Genomic DNA, 23,862 nt, shown 5'->3' on the forward strand with positions numbered 1-23,862 from the left:
AAGTGGGCAAGGGATCTGCAGCTCATTTTGAAATTCACCAAAAGAACCATAAGATGGATAAATAGAGGGCAAGTAAATGATAACAATCACAGAATTGATGTAGCGGGTATTATTTGTTTGCTAGGGCGGCCTTAGCAGAGCACCTGAGTGGCTGAAACAACAGGTAATCACTTTTCACACTGTGGGAATCTAGACAGCCAAGACGAAGGTGTCAGGTTTGGTTTCTCCTGAGGTTTCTCTCTTTGGCTTGTAGACGGCTACCTTGCCCTGTGTTCTCCTGGGGCCTTCTCCCCCTTTTCAAACATCCCAGGTGTCTCTGTGTGTGCCCAGATCTCCTCTTCCTAAAAGGACACCAGTCAGAGCGGACCAGAGCATGCATATGACCTCGCTCAACCTTAATCACCGGAGAAGGCAATGGCACCCCACTCCAGTACTCTTGCCTGGAAAATCCCATGGATGGAGGAGCCTGGTGGGCTGCAGTCCACGGGGTCGCTGAGAGTTGGACACGACTGAGCGGCTTCCCTTTCACTTTTCACTTTCATGCATTAGAGAAGGAAATGGCAACCCACGCCAGTGTTCTTGCCTGGAGAATCCCAGGGATGGCGGAGCCTGGTGGGCTGCTGTCTATGGGGTCGCACAGAGTCAGACACAACTGAAGCGACTTAGCAGCAGCAGCAGCAGCAACCTTAATCACTCTTCTGAGTCACTCAGAGAATTGTAACGTAACCTTAATCACTCCAAATACAGTCACATGCTGAGGTAAGGGGGGTTGGGACTCCAGCAGATTCATCTTAGGGGCGAGACACAAGTCAGCCCATGGGAGCAGGCATCCTGGTGTTCTCTGGACAGTTCTTTCCACTTTTTTTTTTTTTTTGAATGTTGGGGATTTTCTACAATAAAATTTTTAAAATACAAGGAGACAACAGAGAACCAAGGACACCTCTACAGGGCTAGGAGCAGAGTGGGCCATCCAGTGCCCTCGATGGCAAACATCTGGGCGCTCAGGAGCTGCACGTGGAGCTGGCTAGGAGCCCCGAGTCATTCACCAGGAGACCCTGAGCAAGTAACTGGTCCTCAGGAAGGACATGAGATGACCATCCTCTTCTGCATCCCACCCGCATAAGGCTGCCCAACTTACAAGGACGAAGGAAAGTCACCTCATGGTGGTCACCGTTCTGTCGTAAGTCTTACATCAGAAGCCATGTCTATGGTTGTGCAGAGGTTTGAGGAGACACCCCTATCTCTCTTCCCATCTCCCACAAGGGGACTTCTCTGGATCTTACCTAAAGGGAGGCATCTGCTTTTTCTGAGTTCCAGTTCTAATTTGGCCAAATGGCACGTGGTAAATAGAGAGGAAGGAGGAGGCAACGCTCTCAGGAGGCAAGGGAACATCCAGAAGCCTCCCCAAGGCGGGCTGTGCCTTGGCTCTGAATTCGATTAGAGAGGCCGGGATAGATCAGCAAGTCCTATCCAATCTCCCGCGTTGGCTTGACAGGGAGGCCACGTTTCTAGAGTGACTCAGCAGATCTGGCCACAGGTCACAGGCGAAACCTTCCAGTCACATCGGGCCTGAAGGCTGGGTTGTTTCCAATTTGCACCAGCAACTGGGGCTCAGTGGAAAGACCCTATGTTTCCACCAGCTACGCTTCCATGCCTTCATTCGTCCATGGAGACATTTTAGCTCTATGGACATTTATGATTCAAAATCATGTGGCTCACACAGCCTTTTCCCTAGAACCCCCCTCCCCCCCCTTCCAGGAATTGTTACCTGAGGGTCCACAGCAGGTGGGTGGGAGCCCCTGGCTGCCTGCCGTTTACCCACTGGCACAGGGAACCTTTCTACCCTTTGGTCTCATAAGTCACTGAAATCCCTGGATTCCAGAACGCGGGGGACCTCGGCTTGACCTGCTTGAACTCAGTTGAACGTTAGAGCTTCTCAACTGAACAAGCTGGCAGAAAGAATCTTATAAGCAGCACTATAGTTACGTGCTTCTATCATTCTGGAAATTCCCTGAGATCTCAATTCCCTTCTTTAATTTGTTTTTAACAGATATTTTTTAAAGTTTTTTTCCTTTTAATGCGCACTATTTTTGAAAGTCTTTATTGAGTTTGTTACATATTGTTTCTGTTTCATGTTTTCTTTTTCTTTTATTGGCCTTAAGGCATGTAGGATCTAGTTCCCTGACCAGGGATCAAACCCTGCCTTGGATGGTGGATTCTTGACCGCTGCACTGCCAAGTAAGTCCCTCTAGCAGAGTTTTAAAGACAGAAAAATCCTATCCTGTGCTCCAGGTGAGAGGTTCGCTTTTGTATGCGTATGTGGGATTTTCTTGAATCGTTTAGAATAGGTAATACATTCATGTGATTCAACATTCAGAGAGTATAAATGGCTGTACTTGAAAACTCTCCTACCCTGTCTCAGTTCCAATTGCTTACTTTCAATTAGTCTCCTCTGTACTTTTCCATGAGTATTTTATGCACAGTGAGGAAATAGGTATAGTTTCCCTCTCTTACTCAAAGGGTTACTTGTAATATAATACTATATTTCTGATACTATCTCAGTTTCTTTTCTTTTTTCAACTTTCTCAGTTTCTTCACAGTATTTCTAATAGTATATTCCATACTGGGCCATACAAAATGCATCCACATTCCTTTCTATGGCTTTGGAATAGTCCTTCATTTGGAAGAACCATAGTTTGTTCACCCTGCCCCATACTATCAGGCATTTGGGTAATTTGCAAACATTTGCTCATACAAACAATGATACAATGAAATAACCTTCTGGATTTCCCTGGTGGTACAACGAATGAGACTGCCTGCCAATGCAAGCGACATGGGTTTGATCGCTGGTCAGGGAAGATTCCACAGGCCCTGGAGCAGCTAAGCCGCTGTGTCACGACGACTGACCCCAAGCTCTAGAGCTGCAGCTACTGAAGCCGGTGTGCCTCGGGCCTGTGCTCCGCAGCAAGAGAAGCCGTTGCAACGAGAAGCCCGTGCTCTGAACCTAGAGTAGCCTCTGCTTTACGTAAGAGAAAGCTCTCGTGCAACAACGAAGACCCAGCGCAGCCAAAATAAATAAAAGAAACCTTCTGCATGCATCTTTGTATCACTGGTAAGCATGTCCATTTGATGAATTTCTAGAATAGAATTGCTGAGTCAAAGAGCGTGTGCATTTGTGGTTCTTACACACGATGCCTAATTCACCGCCCCAAAGTCCTCGTCAAGCCACATTCCATCCCACAAGCAGAGAATGAGGATATCTGTTTCCACACACGCTCACCAACACACGTGATGTCAGACCTTTGAACGTCATCCATCTGACCAGTGAAAAATGACACTTTGGTGTGATTATAATTAGCATATCTCTTAAACTGAGTGGGGCTGGGGATACGTTCACATGTTTTAGAGCCATATGTGTTTATTCCATTTTTCCATTAGTTTGGTGGCCTTCTGTTATAAATTTTTTGAATATATAAAAAAATAGCTCTTTATGATCGGAGAAGGCAATGGCACCCCATTCCAATACTCTTGCCTGGAAAATCCCATGGACGGAGGAGCCTGGTAGGCTGCAGTCCATGGGGTCGCTAAGAGTCGGACATGACTGAGCGACTTCACTTTCCTTTTTCACTTTCATGCTTTGGAGAAGGAAATGGCAACCCACGCCAGTGTTCTTGCCTGGAGAATCCCAGGCACGGGGGAGCCTGGTGGGCTGCGGTCTATGGGGTCGCACAGAGTCAGACACAACTGAAGCAACTTAGCAGCAGCAGCACTTTATGATATGACTTGCGAATATTTCCTCCAGTTTGTTTTGGTCTTTTGACACTGCTTTTGGAATTGTTTTTCTCATAGATAACTTTTTTTTAAATGTAGTATAATTGATTGCAGAAGCCTTTTTTAGGGCTTCTGGGTCCTCAGTATAGATCTTTCCCCAAATCTCCCAAGTTTTCGCCTAATAATTTTATGTTTTCATATCTTATGTTATCAATCTTAATTCATTTGTGATTTATTCTGGTGTAAGATGTAAGCTTGTTTGCTTGCTTTCCTGGAGACATTTTATCTGTGACCTAATGCAGGAAACAAAACCCTTCCTTACCGAAGGTAGCCCACAGATGTCAGCTGTCACACCACGTGGGAATACGCACGGCTGGCCCAGGACTGGGACCCAGACCAGCTGCGTGCTTCCCTTCACTGCCCTGTTCACTCAAATGCCAGCCTCCTGTGTGCACCCCGGATCCTAGCACAGTGACCCGCTTCACTTCTCCTTGGTTATTTCACTTGGGTTACTTTAATGTCACAGACAGACTATGGGCTTCTCGTGTTAGTCTGTCTTGTGAATCTTCTTGTTCAGTATAACGGTTAAGTATACTGTTAATTAGTCGTGTCCGACTCTTTGCAACCCCATGGACTATACAGTCCAGGGAATTCTCCAGGCCAGAATACTGAAGTGGGTAGCCTAGCCCTTCTCCAGCGGATCTTCCCAAACCAGGGATTGAACCCAGGTCTCCCACATAGCAGGTGGATTCTTTACCAACTGAGCCACAAGGGAAGCCTAAGAATACTGGAGTGAGTAGCCTCTCCCTTCTCAAGCAGATCTTCCTGACCCAGGAATTGAACCAGGGTCTCCTTTATTGCAGGCAGCTCTACCAACTAGGCTATTAGGGAAGCCCACAAATAGCAGGAGGTACAATTAAAATTGGTCATTTGATTGATGGGAAGTGTATGAAAATCTGTATATCTCGAGTAACAATCATAATTTAATTTAGAGACAGATGCTATAATACTGATGACAATGATCCGCATCCATTCAAATGGATTTTCTTGTCTCATATAGGAAAAAACAATAAGTGGCAGCAGATGGGTATGTGGCCCCAAAACCAAGCATCTTTGGCAAGTCAGCCCACATTTACTGGCATTCCATTTGAAATTTTCACGTTTAATAACTTGTCTCTGATTTCCCCAGAGGTCCCACACTGGCAGGCCTGGTTGGTGACCTGGCATCGCTGTCCATTTGGAAGGGGGCAAGACCATCATTCCAGATGCTGTGTGGACAGAGGGCCCAGTTCTCCCGACTTAGATGAACTGAATACAGGAAGTGACTTGTCTACCAGCTAGGGACTACATGGGGGTCACACAACTTCCCAAAGTGGGGGGTCCCCTCAAGCCTGCAGTTTCCTGGGGGCCCCTAGAGTGCTCACCCGGTCTAGGGAACTGAGAGCTTTCTTACTCACAGCTCAGGGGGTTGCCTCTAGGTGGATTCTGCCCATCAGCTCAGGACTCAGAAGCTAAGGCCTACCCTCGCTGTGGGCCCGCTGAGGCCATGCCCTCCCATGTTTCTTCCTTTGATGCTCATTGCAACCCCATGAATTATCCTCTGCTGTGCCCCCTATTTCCAGGTGAGGGAAACTGAGGCTCTGACAGCCAAGGTCCTAGGGAGTTGAGTGTCTGAGCCCAGACCTCCGGTTCCATAGCCCACACTTTTGTGACGGTCCCTGCTCCACCCAGGGTCTGATGGAGACTGAAGGCTGAGACTGGACTCCAGTGCCAGGAGCAAATCCATCTTGCCACCAAATAAGAGCAGGTGGGAATAGGGCAGAAATGAAGCAACTCAGGAGGAGGCTAGTGGCCTGGATTCCAACTCTCTCGCTGCCATCTGGAATCATGGTTGCAAACAGTAACTGAGAGCTTAACTATGTTCCCCCTGGAGAAGGAAATGACAACCCACTTCCGCATTCTTGCCTGGAAAATCCCATGGATGGAGGAGCCTGGCAGACTACCGCTGATGGGGTTGCAGAGTCGGACGTGACTGAGCGACTTTCACATACATACATACACACATACATAACTGTGTTCCAGGTGCAGCGCAAAGCTCTGTACCTACTACACTGGCATCTGATGAGGCAGGCACTCTTCCCCACCCCCACTTTTCAGCTACTGTTTATTGTGTGTTTGCTATGGGCTGGATACAGTGCTATGCACACTCAGCATACTCGGCCACTGCTTCATTGCGATGGCTCCAAGAGACCCAAGCTCCTTTTCTGTTGTTGCAGCACGCACAGCATGTGGGATGTTGGTTCTCTGACCAGGGATCAAACCTGTGCCCCCTGCAGTAGAAATGTGGAGCCCTACCCACCGAATCTCCAGGGAATTCCCAAGAGACGGGAAATCAAATAAAGCAGAGATCGCAATGACAAAGCAGGAAGAGAATGCTTTGAAAAATGAACAAAATAAAAATGAAAACTAGCCCCTGGACCACCAGGGAAGTCCCCCAAGTACCTGTTTAACCCCTGTTTTGCTCATGTGGACACCGAGGCTCAGAGATGTTTAGCAACTTTCCCAAGGTCACAGAGCTGTTCTGAGTGGGTTGAAATGGAAACACAGGTTCCTCCCATTCTGCTCAGTTCCTCTCATCCTTTTTTCGCAGTAGAGCTGTGCTTCTCAATGAAGGGCAAAGGGTGGGGGGAGCTATTTTGCCCCTCTCCCAGGCGACCTTCTGCAACATCTGGAGCCAGTTTTGTTATAACTGAGAAAGGTACTCTTGACTTCTAGAGGGCAGAAGCCAGAGACGGTGCTTGATTAGTTTCCCAAGGCTGCCAAGACAAATGGCCACAAAAAAAATGGCTTAAGACAACAGAACTTTGTTGTCTCTAAATTTTGAAAGCTAGAAGTCCAAAATCAAGGTGTTGCCAAGGCCGTACACCTTCTGAAGGTTCTAGGGAAGACGCTTTCCTAGCGTTTCATGGCTCCCAGCAATCCTTGGCATTCCCTGCCCTTAGCTTTACCATTCCAGTCTCTTTCTCGTCATTTGGCCTTCTTCCCTGGGTCTGGTGTGGCTTCTCCTCTTTGTACAAGGACACCAGTCGTTTGATTCAAGGTCAACCCTAAATCCCAGATGACTTCATCTCAAGATCTGTAACTAATTGCATCTGCAAAGATCTGTGTTTCAAACAGTCACTTTCTGAGGTTCCAGATGGATATGAATGTTCAGGGATGCTTTTCAGCTGCCACACTGTTAAGCACCCTTCAAGGACAACCTCCCACAGCACATATTTATTTCAAAATATCACAGCGCTGAGGTTGGGAAACGCTGCTTCAGAGAGAGGCATTTCTTCTCTGGGAAATAAGGAGAATGGTCTCTGCCAATCACCAAAAGGGTCTCAGAGCAGCTTCAAGTCCAGAGACCAGAGGCAGTTACTCTTATCAATCCCATTTTACAGAGGTGGAAACTGAGATGTTCCCAAAACCAAGACCACTAGGCCAAGATCATTTAGCTACTGGGGCCATGAAGCTGTCACTCAAGACCAGAGCTGTCTGTACATGGACCCCAAGGCTTTTCCTGCCAAGAGTGAGCTCTCAGGTGCCAAAGCTCTGAAGAGAAACGTGGGCCGAAACCGCTTCTTGGTGGAGGAGCTAATTCTGTAAATCAGCAGGTGACTTGTGAGCCACCAAGTCAGAGTAAGTCTACAGCAAGAAGGAGCCTTGGAATCTGGTCCATTCTTTTGTTTTACAGTTGAGGACACTGAGTCTCACGCAGAGCAGATGGCTGGTCCCACAGGACACATGTCCCAGAGGTGGCGGCAGGTCAGAGAGAGAACCTGGGTTCCCCCAGTTCGACCTCAGGGCCCTTGGCATGACGCCGCAGCACCTCTCAGGGGAACCTGAGTGTAAACGGGCTGATGGCTAACTCTCCCCCAGCCGCCACCTTCTAGCTGGGCCTGGACAAGAGAAGCTGAGCTGTTCAGGCCCCAAGCTGGTCGGGCAGGTGACCTGTGCGACAGAGGAGGTGAGGGCTAGGCAGTCAACTCCCATAATTAAGAAAAGGAAGGGAAACCCGTTACTCAGATGCTCTGAGGAAAGCGCCTCCAGGACCTACGTCTTCCCTACGGCCTCCGGAGCTCCTGTCACATGCGGAGGGAGGCGTGGGGGAGCGCCACCCAGGCCCACGGCCTTCCCTCAGGACGCTCGTCCCTGCCGTTGACCTTCCCTGGGCCCCGCTCAGCTCTCAGGAGGACAGACAGGAGTGTTGTCTTCCCCGGGCACCGCCCCCACGACACGCACACACATCCTGCATATTAAACTCGACAGCCGAGAACCTGGTTCCCGGACGACCACAGAGAATCTGGAGGCCTTTTGGTGGTGGGGTCGCCCTGTATATTCCACCCCAACACAGAGGATCTCGGAAAACCAGCCAGTTCTGTTTGGGTACAGAAAGCAGCCTGGTTTCAACTGTCAACAGTAAGGACGCGCCTACAGGCCCCTCACAGAGGAGACGAGTTCAGCCGAGAGTCACAGTGAGGTAAGAAAGCCCCAGTCTGGCAGGTAGGCCTCTCCAGGTAGGACGGCCATCATCGCCACATCCCCTACCCTCTCGGTTGGCCGAGACCCCCATGCCAGATCTGAGACCCGGATGGTCCTTCCCGGAGCATGTAGCCCCAGACAGAACTACCAGCTGCAGCAGGAAAGCTCCAGGGCTTTCTCCAGGCTCCTCAGAAAGACACCAAGAAGGCCAGGCGAGCGGTGGCAGGATGCCTGGGGAGGCCTGGAAGGGGAAGAGCCTGTCCCAGTCCCATTCACAGTCGCTTCTTTTCTTTCCTCTCTGTTTTCAGATCTGGTTCCTGGTGCAAACCCCCCAGCAGCCACCAGCCCCACCAACCCCAACCTTCAGCTGTCTCACCTCCCAGCACACGCCTCCCACTTGTGCCTGTGCTAGTTGCCCTGGAGACCTAAGTGCGGGCTTGAATGGAGTCTAACACACCCAGCGGGGAGATGGAATAGGGCCAGGTGTATTTTTAAAGCTGGTCATCACGAGAAGAGCCTCCTTCCCTGGTCACTGGGTCCCTGCTTTAGGGACTGGTTCACAAATGCAAAATGGCTAAATGCTGAGCCTCTTGCTGGGCTTTAACCTACTGGATGGTTTAAGCAGGAAGTTATCGTCTCTATTGTATTTCGGACTTCTGTCTTTTGACACAGTCATCTCCTGGCGAGTGTAGACACTGTGAGATTCTGGAACTAATGAGAGAAAGACTGACACATCACACACCAGGTGCTTCTTAAAGCTCTTTGTGTTCGTAATTAGCCCACTTAATCTTCACAGCTGCTCTGTGAGTGAAATCCTACTCTGAGCCCCATTTTACAGTTAGGGACACTGAGGCACATAGAGGGTGATTGGTCTGCCCACCACCACGAAGCTAAGGGAGGCACAAGATCTGAACCTAAGCAGCATGACACCAGACGCCCCACTCCTAATCGATGGGCCCTTCTGCCTCTGCAACATTGTGCCCAGACAGTCCTGATTTGGAAATCTGGCCCTGGCCCTGTGCAACCTCAGGGAAGCGTCTGCACCTCTCTGAGTAGTAGTTCCCCTTTGGGTAATACAGGTTACTAATGTCTTGTGAACTTGTCATCAGAAGTCAGGTATGTAAAGAGTCTAGCAGATAAGCAGTGCTCTATGCAAGGTAGCTTTATTGGTGTTGTGGGGCTCCCTTGGCTGGACCCCAGCGCTGGTATTGCAGCAGTGGGTGCTGAGCCATAACTGCTGCTGTCCAGAGGGGTGGCGGGCAGGCAGCTGCACGAGGGCCAGCAGGACCATGGCTGCTGTGTTAACGAGTCCACTGCCATAGCCCTCGGCAATCACCAGGCCTGAGGGCTTCCAGCTCCTGCCACAAGCCCCTGGACCTATGCCGGAGGGCTTCTCCAGCCGTGGATGTCACCTGCGAAGCACGTCCCCTGCGAAGCACGTCCCCAGGAGCTGGTGGGTGAGCATCCAGTCCCCTGTCTCCCTGAGGTCCCAGGAGGTCTGAGCCCTGGCTGCCCCCAGCCGGAGTCTGCTCATGACCTCCCCCAGCATCGACTGCCTTCCCTTCCCTGGCTGGATTCCCAGTGCCCTGCTGGGATCACCCCCTCCCCCAAAACATACCCCTTGCACCCAGATCCTTGTCTCAGGGTCAGCTCTAGAAGGGAAAGTGAAGTCACTCAAGTCATGTCTGACTCTTTGCGACCCCATGGACTGTAGCCGGCCAGGCTTCTCCGTCCATGAAATTTTCCAGGCAAGAGTACTGGCGTGGGTTGCCATTTCCTTCTCCAGGGTATCTTCCCGACCCAGGGATTGAACCCAGGTCTGCACTGCAGGCAGACGCTTTGGATCCCTTGAGAGGGATCCAAATGACGATGGTATCCTCATGCCTCTGACCCTTTACCCAGTGGAAACGGAAATTGTGGGAGAAAAAACGATTACTGGCCCCCAAAGAGGTCCAGACTCTAATTCCCAGAACCTGTGAAGTTTACCTTATATGACAAAAGGAACGTTGCAGGGGGCGTTAAACTAGGAAATGTAGGAGAGGAGGTTACCTGAGCGGGCCATAGATGTAATCACAAGCGTCCTGATAAGAGAGAGGTCCAGGAAGAGCGGCACAGAGGAGGGAGGCCGTGTGACCTGGGAGTGGCCATAGGAAACGAATGCAGGAACTCAGAGGCAAACGGGCAGCGGTCCTCAAAGCACGGCCCAGGGGCCAGCAGGATTAGCAGCACCTGGCATCTGCAAACCCCCAGGCCCCACTGCAAAAAGTCCGGGGTGGGCCCAGCAGCCTGGCTTAACAAACCTTCCCAGTGACTCTGGTGCTGGCTGTAATGGTTAAGCATGGCCAGACATTAGCATCACCTGGGGATCACTCACCACTCACTCTCCATGCCTGATCTTGTACATCTCATACCCCAGAGAGTCTGATGCAATTGGTCTGTTTGGCCAGGACACTGGGTACCTGTAATACATCCCAGGTGAGTCTCACGTCTCTCTGAGGAGAACCAGTGCTGCAGTCTGAGAACTACTGATCTCGGACGTTAAGTTTCAGACTGAGCTTTGCAGAGCTGGGACTTCTGGGGAAATGCCAAGACGGATAAAGAAGGAGCAAGCAAAGTCCAAAACAGCGGGATGGGGCCAGACAGGGGTCGGTGAGGAGGAAGTCAGCCCAGTTGTGAGACGGGAGCATGTGGTGGGGACTCAAGAGCCGACAGTTGTTTTGGTATCAGGATGTGGGTCAGGATGGCCAGGATGCCCTGGTTTCCAAGAGGTGTTTTGGTTTTTAAGAAACATCAGAAATACAGTTTTAGGGGCCTCCGGAGTTGGTGATGGACAGGGAAGCCTGGCGTGCTGCAGTCCATGGGGTTGCAAAGAGTTGGACACGACTGAGTGACTGAACTGAACGGGTGGCTTCAGTGGTAAAGAATCTCCTGCCTGTCAGTGCAGGAGACATGGGTTCAATCCCTGATCCGGGAAGATGCTGCACGCCATGGAGCAGCGAAGCCTGTGTGCCACCACTATGGAGCCCACGTGCTGCAACCGCTGAAGCTCTCATGCCCTAGAGCCTGTGCTCAGCAACCAGAGAAGCCACCGCAATGAAAAACCCTCGCATCAAACTAGAGAGAAGCCCCTTCTCTCCACAACCAGAGGAAAGCCCGCATGCAGCAATGAAGACCCAGCACAGCCAAGAATAAAATTACTTTTAAAAAAGAAATAATTTTAAAAAATTGTTAAATAACTTGATTTTTAAATGTTAGCAAACAAGGCAACTAAAATTTTTTTATCTCTTTCTTTTTTTATTGGTACTGCAACACAAAGGCTGGGTACAGCGCCACATGAAGACTGGATGTGGTCCTCGGGCAGCTGGTTTGCTGCAGCGGTCTTTCATTCACCCCCTTGGGCCCAGGAGACTAGTCTTCTCAGAAAGACAGCAGGAACTCCACGGGCAGAAAGTATTTTTCTGCTCACTGCTGCATCCCAGCTCCAGGTACGAGTTGGGGCTTATTTAGTATTAATTGAATGAATACATTTAAATTTTTGTCTTATAGCAATCCTGTGAGATTATTGTACCCACTTTACAGATGAGGAAATCGGGGCTCACCGCAATTATTATGTGAACATCCAACAATCACACAGGATTCAAACTCAGGACCCCCTCAGGAGGGACAACTTGAGGAGCAAGTCCTCTGCAGCTGTGAGAAAGTCGGGCAACAGAAGGCTCTGGGGCGCTTGGTGCCAGTTATGAGAGCAACGAGAGCGAGCAGCAGTTTCCATGTGAACCGCATCTCAGGAAGACCGGCCACCTGCCTACCTCGTGACTCATGGACGTCACAGGGATTTCTGTTCCTCCTGGAGCTGCTTTTGTATGGTTGTGGGTCTGAGGGGACTTCCCAGGTGGTGCTATTGGTAAAGGACCCGCCTGCCAGAGCAGGAGATGCAGGGGACCCGGGTTCCACCCCTGGGTCGGGAAGATTCCCCTGGAGAAGGGAATGGCAGCCCACTCAGATACTCCTGCCTGGAGAATCCCACGGACAGAGGAGCCTGGTGGGCCACATAGTCCATGGGGTCACAAAGAGCTGGAAGGGACTGAAGTGACTTCGTGCATGAATGTGCGTGGGTCTGTGGAAAGCAGGCTTGGGCAGGGTGAATGACAGCGTCAGGCCTGACCCAGCTAACCTGGAGAGGGAGTCGTCATCTTTCACTCCCACTTCTCTCTGAGCTGAGAGGCATCTACTGCTTCATTAGGAGGCTTAGGGTGGGGCGAAGTGGGCAAGCTGGGACCCCTGGAAGGCCCTCTAATTTAAGAGCCCTCTCTGATTATATTATCCAGAGGAAATATGGGGAGCTAAATCGGAGGAGATGGCTGGGAAGTACATTACAGAACATTAAACAACAGCCGACCAGCTTCAGACACAAATAAATGGCCCATAATCTACTGCCAAGAACACAATCGGTCCCGAGCGGTGGCCTGGCTGGCTTCCAGGCAGGGGAGTGCAGGGCTGGACACCAGTCCTATAGGCTACCAACGCCTGCCCTGCTCCCGTCCCAGCACCCACAGGAGAAGACCGAGGCAGCCAGACAGACCTCACGAGTGTCCCCGTGGCCTCACTTTTCAGTATTGGATGTGGGCCTTCTCTCCATCTTGTCCTGAACCCTGGACCCGAGCATCACCTGCTGAGCTCCTGCCTGCTTGGGAAATCCTGTGATGCAGAAGGGAAGCCACGCGTGTCTCTGGGCAGAGCCGCCTGGTTCGCACCCTGGAGAGAATGTCTGTGAAATGCTGGTGCTCTGACTCCAGAAAGCCTCGCCCCCACATGCCCTGGTTGATGCCCACCTGACCAAAGCACACGTTGGCTTAGAGCTTTAACTCCTCTTATAGCACAAATGGGCTTCCCAGAGGATGCTAGTGATAAAGAACCCTCCTGCCAATGCAGAAGATATAAGAGACACGAGTTTGAGCCCTGAGTCAGGGAAATCCCCTGGAGGAGGGCATGGCAACCCACTCCAGTGTTCTTGCCTGGAGAATCCCATGGACAGAGAAGCCAGGTGGGCTACAGTCCATAGGTCAAAAAGAGATGGACGTGACTGTAGTGACTTAGTATACACACACACAAATGACAGAGATACCTCTGAAGAAAGATAAACCCATTCCCTGGCAAGTCATTCACACTTTAGTATGAATTCATCATGTCAATCTTTTGCTAAATGCACTGACATCCTGAGGAGAAGATGGGAAAGTATGGAGAACACAGACCTGGAACTGGATTTTTGGAGGCTGGGGTATAGATAGGACTTTAAAAGCTAGTATCACCGTTTATCCCTGGCCATAGCAGATTTGGTCTATGTTGGTAAGAGCCCTGGGATTAGAGTCAGTGGGTAGGTTCCAGTCTCCAGCTCTCCCAACACCAGCTGTGCCATCTTGGGTGGTCACTTAACCTCTCTGAGCCTTCATTGCTCCTGCTGAAAAGCAGGAATGAGACCACACCCATCCCAGGGGCTGCGAAAGTTTCAGAGATTGAAGTGTGCGACATGCCTGTCCTATAAATATCACCATCCTTGAGTCTGTGCCACCACATTCTAGAAACTCTACAATGATGGAGCCACGTCTGTGGATGGACCCTTGAGCTGAGTGAGTGCACAGACCACCGTGATTCCAGCTGGGCCCACCAGACCCAAGCCAGATCAGCTGACCCTTAGCTGACCCACAAACACATGAGCTACAACAATAAACAACTGTTGCTCAGCCACTGAGTGTTATGGTGGTTTATCACCCGGCAAGGATTGAAATAATACACCAAAAGTTAGGGCTTCTGACACTTTCTATTTTAGGGCTATGTTCAATAGAAATTAACATACCTGACATGTCTCTGCCTTCTTAAGCAAAATAAAAGTGAACACAATTTTCACAGTCTTCACTGGGTCATTCACGTTCATCACAGTGGCAACCAGTAAACGAGCTGCAAGTCGATGGTGCCTTTGCAGACAACATGCAGAGCAGAGGCTCTAGAAATAATTCCAACCTGCTATCCTTTTTGATCCCTTGGTTCTTTACCCTTTCTCTAGTGATCAGTTGTGTCAGCTGTCTCTGTTGTTTGTGTTGTCACTGTGTCTGTTTAAAGTAGCAGCCCCTGTTAGACCCTAGTCTACGGTGCTCAGCTAACTCACCACCCTCAAGAAGCCTGCTCTCCCAGCCTGCGGGGATGACGCCCTTCTAAGCGCTCCCAGGCTTGCAGTGGGGGCCTGAGCTCGTTTCCGGGTATCCACCGCGAGTGCTGCAGTACTGGAACTGCTATCATTGGTTGCAGCCTCTTGGATGCCGTTTGCTCCCTTCCTGGGCCTCTCGGGGACCCGGCGATGGGGCTGCCAGGCCCTGACTATCTGCTTCAGAGCACCGGGCTGTGTCTGGGGGTGCTGGAGGCCAGTCTTTCCTGAAGAGAGTGAAGGAAAGGACCAGGCTTCCTCCATCTCGGCCCACCTCTCCCCGGTCCAGCTTGTCTCGTGCCCCGCGTGGCACTGAGCACAGAGCCTGGCACACAGCAGGCACCCTCTGAGCTATGGCGGGTGGAGTGAAAGGGCTTCCTGGTGGCACTTCTCACTGTGTGCACAGGGCTGGGCTTCTTCAGAAGAGTGAGCTTCTGGATACAGACTGTTCCACATCAGATTGCTGGAAAATTGTTTTCAAAAAGTTAAAGTTCTCTTGTGTTTAAGGAACAAGTTCCCATTTCTGAACTGTGCTATCTGGTGACCTGACAACAGGGACAAGGCAGAGGGACTCCATGGGAGGAAGAAGATGTTTTTTTTGCTCCTTTGAGCTGACACCTCAGTGACTTCCCCTAGAGCAACCCCCATTATTTTACCAAATGTCCAAAGACCACTAGAAGATCTGGATTTAGCAGCTCACAACGAAGGGTCTCTGGACGGGTGGGCTAACCCTTCTTGGTTCCCAGTTCTTCACTCAACCAGGGGCTGACCCCCACGACTGCATCGGGAGCTCCCTTGCCCTGGCTTCCAGTTGGGTTTGGCCCAGGGCAGGCATTGCCAGTAGGTGGTTGGGTTGGAGAAGTGGGTTGGAGTGGTCTGGGCATGCTATCTGCTTTGGGTCAGTCCCAACTCTCCTGGGATCCAGTTCCCGCTTCTCCCTCAAGCACAGGGTGAGAAAGGCTCCTGGGGTTGCTAATTTCCCAGCCTCCCTTCTGGGCTGGCTTACGCCCACCCACACCTCTGAATATGGTCCCTTCATTCAAGCCTCCGTTCCTTTCTCTTCCACCGTTACCCTGAACTGAACACTCTATACCAGGTCTCACCTAAGAGACATCTAAGCCATGCTGAGCCTCTCTTGAGGGCCAGGAGTTCAGAAAAAACCCAAGGTTCTCTTCTCTCCAGCTTTCAGAACTTGTTAGCCACTTTGGCTGCCTCTAAATTAAGTTGTGCGAAAGGAAGGCAGACTCCAGCCTGCAGATGAGAAGAGTTTTCACTCCCTCATTGACTCATCCAGTCACCAAATATGTATTGGACACCTCCCCGCTATTTTCCTGGGGAATTAGGAATAGTGGCCAAGATTGCGTAGTGCCTGCCCACCTGGTGCTCACAGTCTAATGCCAACCACCTCCCAGAAGCCAGAGAGCTCCCACACACACCCCAGATCAGGGCTGGAACTGAGTTTCCTCGAATCCCGAGACTTTAGCCGATTCTCAAAGGAGTCAAGCTAGGTTGAGAACCACCAAACAGACCAAAGGAACCATCGCACCTTGCTCCTGAATTGGGGAATAAAGACCTTCTCACTCCTAGAAGTCTGGCGCTTTCCACTTGAATGGGGGGAGAGGCTGAAGACACACCTGTGGCAGCCTGGCCATCTGCCGTTTCCTGCCGGGAGCCAGTGTGAGGAATCCCGCCCGTGACAAGGTCATGAGGAAGGAAGCTGACATACGCAAGGCGTGCTCAGACTTCAGGGACCCCTCTGGAAATTCCTAAGCATGTACCCCAACAAAAATCTGCCGGCTTTTGTGCTCTGCTTTTCTGCTTTTCTGGTATTCTCTGGGAAAAAGTCAATTCAGGGTTTTAGTCTTCTGCATTTGAAAGGGATGTTTCAGTTAAACCCCTCTGATAGCTCTCTAGCCTGCCTAACAGGTTCCCCAGACCTCTTACAGCTTGTGAATTGCTTACAGCCCCCCAACCGCGGGAGGCACAAAGCTTAAAAGCATCTTAAAGATACAGAGCCTTTTCTAAAGAGTTAAAAATTATATTGGTAGAGGGTTTTCACTGTTGACTCAAGGATTGCTGCCAGACCTCCTTATTCTTTATCTTTTAGGCACCTGGAAGGATGTTAATGTAAGCAGGATGTAGAAAAAGATACATAGTAGTTTTGATGTTAGCAACACTAGACTTTTGAGTTAATTGCTTCTCTTTTGCTGTAAATCACTGCACTCCCTCTACTTGTTATAAGTTGCTGTATCCTTGCTGTCTAAGAATGTAACTTTCTTTAGTGCTTTCCGAGAGTGGCACCAGACCTTGGGAAGATCAACACAAATAAGTCTTGTGGTTGACAAACCCTTATCAGAAAAAAGGCTGTAAAATGTTAATTGGCCCTTTTGGTTGGAAGATGATGTAAATTACCTAAGACTTGTGTATACAATTAGGTATGCAGAGAGAAAAGCCTGGTTTTGATAAGAGTCTGGACTGCTAACGCTGCATAACTTTGTGTTACCCATTGATCTCCATGTTTTATCAAAAGTATAAAAGGCCTTCTGAACAATAAAGGACGGGACCAGATTCTCGGACCAGATTCTCAGACCAGTTTCTCGGACTAGTCTCGGCCTGGTTTCTTGGGAATCTGGCTCCCCCCGTGTCTCTCTCTCTCTCATTTTCTCTCCCTTTTCTTCCCTCTGCTCTTTACTTTAATTTCAGGCTGAATTTCCATCTGGGGCGCGGAGGCTCTCCAGGTCTACTTATTTGCCCTGGTTATTAAGATCCGCGCGAAAGGGAGCTTAAGGCGAGGCACCCTTAGATATTCAAGCGGGCACCGGTGGCCCAACGTAGATGGTGCAAATTCCTTGTCTGGAATTTTATTGGTCTTCCGCGTAAACCAAGCTATTCAGCCTTCTTCCTCCACTTAATCTTCCTACTACACTATAGTTTCTTAATCTAATCTTATATTAATAAATAAACGAGTTTTTCCACGCCAACGCCGTCCACCCTTCGAATTCCCTGGATCCACCGGGGCTGGACCCCGGCAGTTTCCTGCCCCCCAACATTCTCCACCAGCTCCCGTCCCCTCCTTTAGCTCCCCCGCGTGTTTATAATTCGCCCCACACCCTTCTCTGAGCCCTTCCCTAGGGGCCCACAAACGTTGGCAGCTCAGTATGTCAGCGGAGCGCTGTTATGAATGGACGGGGCTGGGCACTGGGAGGGAGCCATGTCCTGCCTCCGGGAAGCCTGCGTCCAGCAAAGCGAGGAACAGGGCGATTCCTGCCCCACCTCGGGCATGTCTGAGACTCGTGTTGGAGGGCTTGAATGAAACAGCTTTCTCTGCGAAGGGTCAAGGGTGACTGGGGTGAGCTGAGGGAGTCAGTGAGGGTGCAGGCTGCCAAGCCTGTGGTCTGTCTTCACGGCGCCCTCCCCCCCCACCCAAGCCCCCAGGAAACATCTGAGTTTCCTCAGAAAGGTTGACACAGGCCGGCCAGTAACCCAATACTTCCCCTGTCCAGGGTTGGGCAGGACAAGGGCACTAGCCTGGAGCCCTCTGGAGAGGTTGCCAGGCTGGGGGCTCAGAGAGCCCCCTTGACCACCCAGCACTTCAGGTCTCCACTCTACGGCCCCGTCCCCCTCTCCCCGAGAAGCCCCCCTTCAGGGACAAAGTTCGACAGGAAAGGAGACAGCGCTGGAGAGACGGGAGACCTGGTCCCAAGGCTGCAGGGGCCCCGAGACCCCCAAGAGAATCAGCGGGATGCCCCTCACGGCAGGCCAGCCTGCAGGGCAGCGGGCCCCTGTGGGCCGAGTGCCCCCCGCCCCAGGGACAGGGTCAGGGGTGCATTGATTGCTGCATCTGAACTCACTTCCCTCACTTGCATGCTCCCCACAATTCCTGACCAAAACGCCATCCTGCGGGAAGTGAAGCAGTCTGTCCAGGGGTCCCGGGCTCTGAGCAGCTGCTGGGGACAGGCACAGAAGGGGCGTCCCACAAGGACAGCCAGCTGCGACCCCAGGCCACTCCCAGCCAGCCCCCCTCCAGCCCGAGGCGCTGTGGCCAGGCCTCCGCCAGGGACGACCCAGGGACGACCCAGGGACGATGGAGGGGAGACGGGACAGAGGGGAGACAGGGCAGTCGTGGTCCCGCTTTACCTGCTGAAATCGGGAGCACGCTGGTGAGGAAAGTGGGCTGAGACACGGTGAAGCAGAAGAAAAGCTGAAGATAAATTCCCAGAGTCACTGGATGCAGGACAAGCATGCTGGCTGCGGTCTGGAAAGTGTCAAGTTCTCAAGGCAGGGCTGCAGGGAGCCTGGCTTATCTCTGCTTTGTCTTCCTCTCGTGGTTGGCCTCTCTCTCTGCCTCTCTCTCTCTCCCTCTCTGCCTCTCTCTCTCTCTCTCCCCACCGTCTCCCTCCCCTCTCTCCTTTCCCCATGCCTTTACCAAGAAAGAATGCCAACCATTTCCCACTAAACCTCCTCCGTACTACACAGGGTTATATTTATCTTAACCCGGGATCAAATGCCCATGTTACAATTAAGATATCTGAATTATCTTTTCTGCGGACTGTGGAGAGATGCCACTGAAGAGGTGACTTTAAAAAAAGGTGGGGGCAGTGAAATCTCAAATGTCCCCTAGAAGTGGTCCTCAAGGGCAGACAGACTTCTTAATTGATCATCTGTTAGCACCTGCCCCTCCCAAGCAAGGTGCTCTGCAGATCCCAGAGCCAACTCAGACTCTCAGGATTCAAACTGAATTCCATGGAGACCAAGCCTTCTGCTGTCAGCCTGAGACACTTTGACTCACTGGGGGACAAATGTTATGTTGACCCTGGATTTTTTTCTTTAATCATCCAATAAAAAGTTGGGGGTGGGGAGCGGTGGTAGTGGTGAATTTATATTTTCCAAAACAGCTTTCTTTCTCCATTAAAAAGTTCTCATTTTCTCTCTACTATTTCTCACCTTTTTTTAAAAAAAAGAATTTGTAACCTTTTATCTATGCAAAGCAATGGGTGAAAAATGAAGTCAGTGGATTATAAAGCAAACGATTATTGATCATACTGCATTAGGGAAATAACATGACTGACTTGACTTTTGGCTAGACTAACTTCTTCAAATAAGATGTCACATCCTTCAGTGAGTCCTCTTATGAGCCTATAGACTGTTATAGACTGTTAAAGAGGTCTTATGTCTCTTTATATAAATAATTAAATAATAATCTACAGAGATGCTCATTTTGCTTTAATCTACATAACATACTCCCAGTCCCTCATGGGAACTAATTCATACCCTGAGAAAACCGTAATACAAAAAGACACGCGCACCCCAGTGTTCTCTGCAGCACTGTTTACAATAGCCAGGACATGGAAGCAAACTAGATGCCCACTGACAGATGCATGTATAAAGAAGTTGTGGTACAGATATACAATGGAATATCACTCGGTCATAAAGGGGAACAAAACTGGGTCGTTTGTAGAGATGTGGAGGGACCTAGAGCCTGTCATACAGAGTGAAGCAAGTCAGAAAGAGAATGCATAAATACCGTATATGAATGCATATATGTGGGATCTAGAAAAACGGTACGGATGACCCTATCTGCAGGGCAGGAACAGCGGCGCTGACGTAGGGAGCACACACATGGACACGGAAGGGGAAGGAGGGGGCAGGACAAATGGAGAGGGGGCGCTGACATGTACACGCTGCCACGTGGGAAGCCGCTGTGCAACAGGGGGCTCGGCCTGGCGCTGTGATGACCTCGAGGGCATGCAGGGCGGGAGGCTCAGTGGGGATGGGATGAGCTTTGCACAGAGCTGATTCACACTGAGGCACAGCGGAAACTAGCACCACACTGTAAAGTGACTTTACTCCAATGGAAAAAGAAAAAATAAAACTCCTGACTCTGGGGTGTGGGAGCTGAGCTCAGGAAGAGCGGGACAGGGAGAGGCAATGCCCGCAGCTCCGGGTCCAGGGGCTGGAGCTCTGCTGTGACCGGGGACAAACTGCCTGATCCCTCGGAGCCTCAGTTTTCTCCTTAACGGCCTGTTGGAAAGGTTACGTGAGGTAGCACGCGCTGAGTCATACACGGATTGAAGGTTACGTATAGAGACAACAGATATGAAGCCTCAGGCGGCGCGGTGGACCGGCGGCTGAGCTGGCCACCTGCAGCCCCCCCCATCCCTGTGGGGCACGCCCCGCTCCCCCACAGGAGGTGGGGGCCTGGTTCCCCGCCTGTCGAGTCTGGGCCGGCCTTGCGGCAAGCTCTGACCCTCAGGACGTGGCTGAGGTGACATTGCCATTTCTGGGCCTGGCCTTAACAGGCCTGGCAGCTTTGGCTTTTGCCTCTTCTTGGAAAACAGCTGCCACATTCAAAAGTCTGGACTACTGGCTAGGCCACAAGGAGAGGGAAGCCGCTGGGTCTGGCCATCTGGCCATCTCACTCAAGGCCCTCAACAGGAAGGCGAGGTCGCTTTGAATCATCTAGCCTCATTCAGGTCCCCAGATGATGGCAGTCACCGAAGGGACCAGGTGAAACCAGCTACAGAACTACACAGTGGACCCAGCCCAGACGACAGGGTCACGGGCAAGCAAGTTGCCTGCTTATTTGCCTTCAGGGTCCCGAAGCCACTAGGTTTTCAGATGATTTGTTACGGCAGCAATAGCTAACTAGTAGACGGTTTGGGAGAAAAGTAGGAAGAATATACTCGAGTTACATTCAAAATTAACAACCGGACAGCTTAAAGAAAGGGGTACCCCATGTCGCTGTTCCCAAAATGTTTAACAGAAGGATCATGATTTTTGGCCAAGTCCAGCCAGGAAATTCTCATGCTCGTTTGCATAACTCTGGAAGCCTCCAGCCCCAGCAGTGGGCTTTGGGTGCCTTGCAGAAGGTGTGGGCTACGTGAGGGGAAGGTAATTTTTCAGTCACTTGGTGCCAGAACCTGGACCTTCACCATCCAGTGCTGATTCCTCCTCTGAGAAGCCAGAGGGACTGCTCCTCTCAGCACCCAGATCTCGCCACTGCCCATGTAGTTGCCACAGATTCTGTTGCTACGTCCTCCCTGTGACAACGGCCCATATAGTGTCTGAACTGCTTCCATGCGTTGTTGTTTAATCTGTGTGAATTTCCCTGAGGGCTTTCCTGGTGGCGCAGAGGTGAAGAATCTGCTGGCCAATGCAGGGGGCGCAGGAGAGGGGGGTTTGATCCCTCGGTTGGGAAGGTCACCTGGAGTAGGAAATGGCAACCTGCCCCATTTTCTTGCCTGGAAAATCCCACAGACAGTGATGCCTGGAGGGCTACCGTCTGTGGGATCTCAGAGAGTTGGACACGACTGAGTGAGTGCGCGCACACACACACACACACACACACACACACACACAACTGTCCCTAAAGATAGGGGACTGTTTCAGAGCTCTGTGCAACCTCCTCAGCTCCCAGAACAGTTCCCGTGTCAGTTAATGTGGTCCAGTCACGCCACTGTAAGATGAAAAGGAAGTAGGAAACGGGATGTAACCTTACACTGTAGCCATGCTGAGTGGCTGGAGCCTCCCAGCAGCCCTTGCCTACACACATGCAGGTGTGGGCCAGGGCCTGGTCCAGGGAGACCTGGGGCCAGTGAGTGGTGTGTGGACCACAGCCTGCACACAGGAGGCTGAGCGTGCACTCAGGCCACACGGGGGACGTCACTGCAACTGAGACCTCCACCCTCTGGGCAGACCCAAGCACAGAGGCATTTAGAGGCCCCCAATATTTATTAAACCATGTTTTGTAAATTTCCACTTCCCCTGGACCAGGTATTTTATGAGCCTGTTTCATATGAGGTTACCCTAACTGACCGAGGAAGAAATTATCATCTCTCTTGAAACTCTTCTGGAAGGGCTCTGAATCTTTCAGAATCTAATAACACAGGCTATTACATTTCTCTAGAAGGAAATGATCTGAGATTTGTGAAAGGCTGACACCAATAAAGCCAATCAAAGTTAGAGCCTTCCTTCCCAGACCCTGGAGGCAGAGGTGCACACTGAGGAGGAATGTGAGAGCACCCACCGCTTAGCGCTGAACAGACACATGCCATTTCACTCAGAGATTCCCCAGAAATACTCATGCCGCTGCCTGGTGGTTCAGATGCAAGGATATCCATCACAGCATCAGATGTGAAACAGACTTTCCCTCCATTCAGTGAAGCATTATACAGACATTACAAGGAATAAGGTTTGCTGTTGTTTAGTTAATCTGCCGACTCTTAGTGACCCCAAGGAGTGTAGTGACCCCAAGTGGCCATGCTTCCCTATCCTTCACCTGGAACCTGCTCAAACTCATGTCCATTGAGTCAGTGATCCTATCCCACCATCTCATTCTCTGCCGTCCCCTTCTCCTCTTGCCCTCAGTCTTTCCCAGCATCAGGGTCTTTTCCAATGAGTCAGCTCTTCGCATCAGGTTGCCCAAGTACTGGGGCTTCAACTTCAGCATCAGTCCTTCCAATGAGTATTCAGGGCTGATCTCCTTTAGAATGGACTGGCTGGATCTCCCTGTTGTCCAAGGGACTCCCAGTGTCTTCTCCAGCATCACAATTTGAAAGCATCGCTTATTCGGCACTCAGCCTTCATGGCCAAGCTCTCGCATCCATACATGACTAGTGGAAAAGCCATAGCTTTGACTAGATGGACCTTAGTCAGAAATGTGATGTCTCTGCTTTTTAATCTGTATCTAGGTTGGTCATAGCTTTTCTTCCAAGGAACAAGTGTCTTTTAATTTCATGACTGCAGTCACCCTCCGCAGTGGTTTTGGAGCCCAAGAAAAGAAAATCAATCACTGCTTCCACTTTTCCCCCTTCTATTTGCCATGAAGTGATGGGACCAGATGCCATGATCTTTGTTTTTTGAATGCTGAGTTTTAAGCTAGTTTTTTCACTCTCCCCTTTCACCCTCATCAAGAGGCTTTTCACGTTCCTCTTCATTTTCTGCCATTAGAGTGGTATCATCTGCATTTCTGAGGTAGTTGATATTTCTCCTGGCAACCTTGATTCCAGTTTGTGAGTCCTCCAGTCCAGCATTTTGCATGAGGCACATTGCATAGAAGTTAAATAATTAGAGTGACAATAGAGAGCCTTGACACACTCCTTTCCCAGTTTTGTACTAGCCCATTGCTTCATGTCCAGTTCTAACTGTTGCTTCTTGGCCTGCATACAGGTTTCTCAGGAGACTGGTAAGATGGTCTGGTATTCCCATCTCTTGAAGATTTATCACAGTGTGTTGTGATCCACACAGTCAAAGGCTGTCAATGAAGCACAAGTAAATGTTTGTCTGAAATTCTCTTGCTTTCTCTATGATCCAACGAATGTCGCCAATTTGATCTCTGGTTTTTCTGCTTTTTCTAAATCCAGATTGTA

The 23,862-nt window shown here is 50.6% G+C and overlaps 1 protein-coding gene across 2 annotated transcripts in view; it reads right to left on the minus strand.

Annotated features, from left to right (window-relative positions):
* Positions 1–18,737, minus strand: part of COLQ (collagen like tail subunit of asymmetric acetylcholinesterase) — a 65,586-nt gene extending 46,849 nt beyond the window's left edge. For both annotated transcript variants that reach the window (XM_068973580.1, XM_068973572.1), the window contains exon 1: positions 18,632–18,737. In XM_068973580.1, coding sequence (XP_068829681.1) covers positions 18,632–18,737 — 106 coding nt within the window. The remainder of the gene's footprint in view (positions 1–18,631) is intronic.
* Positions 18,738–23,862: the final 5,125 nt, after the last annotated feature.

This window comes from Capricornis sumatraensis, chromosome 1, assembly GCF_032405125.1.
Source record: "Capricornis sumatraensis isolate serow.1 chromosome 1, serow.2, whole genome shotgun sequence".
NCBI classification, from domain to species: Eukaryota; Metazoa; Chordata; class Mammalia; order Artiodactyla; family Bovidae; genus Capricornis; species Capricornis sumatraensis.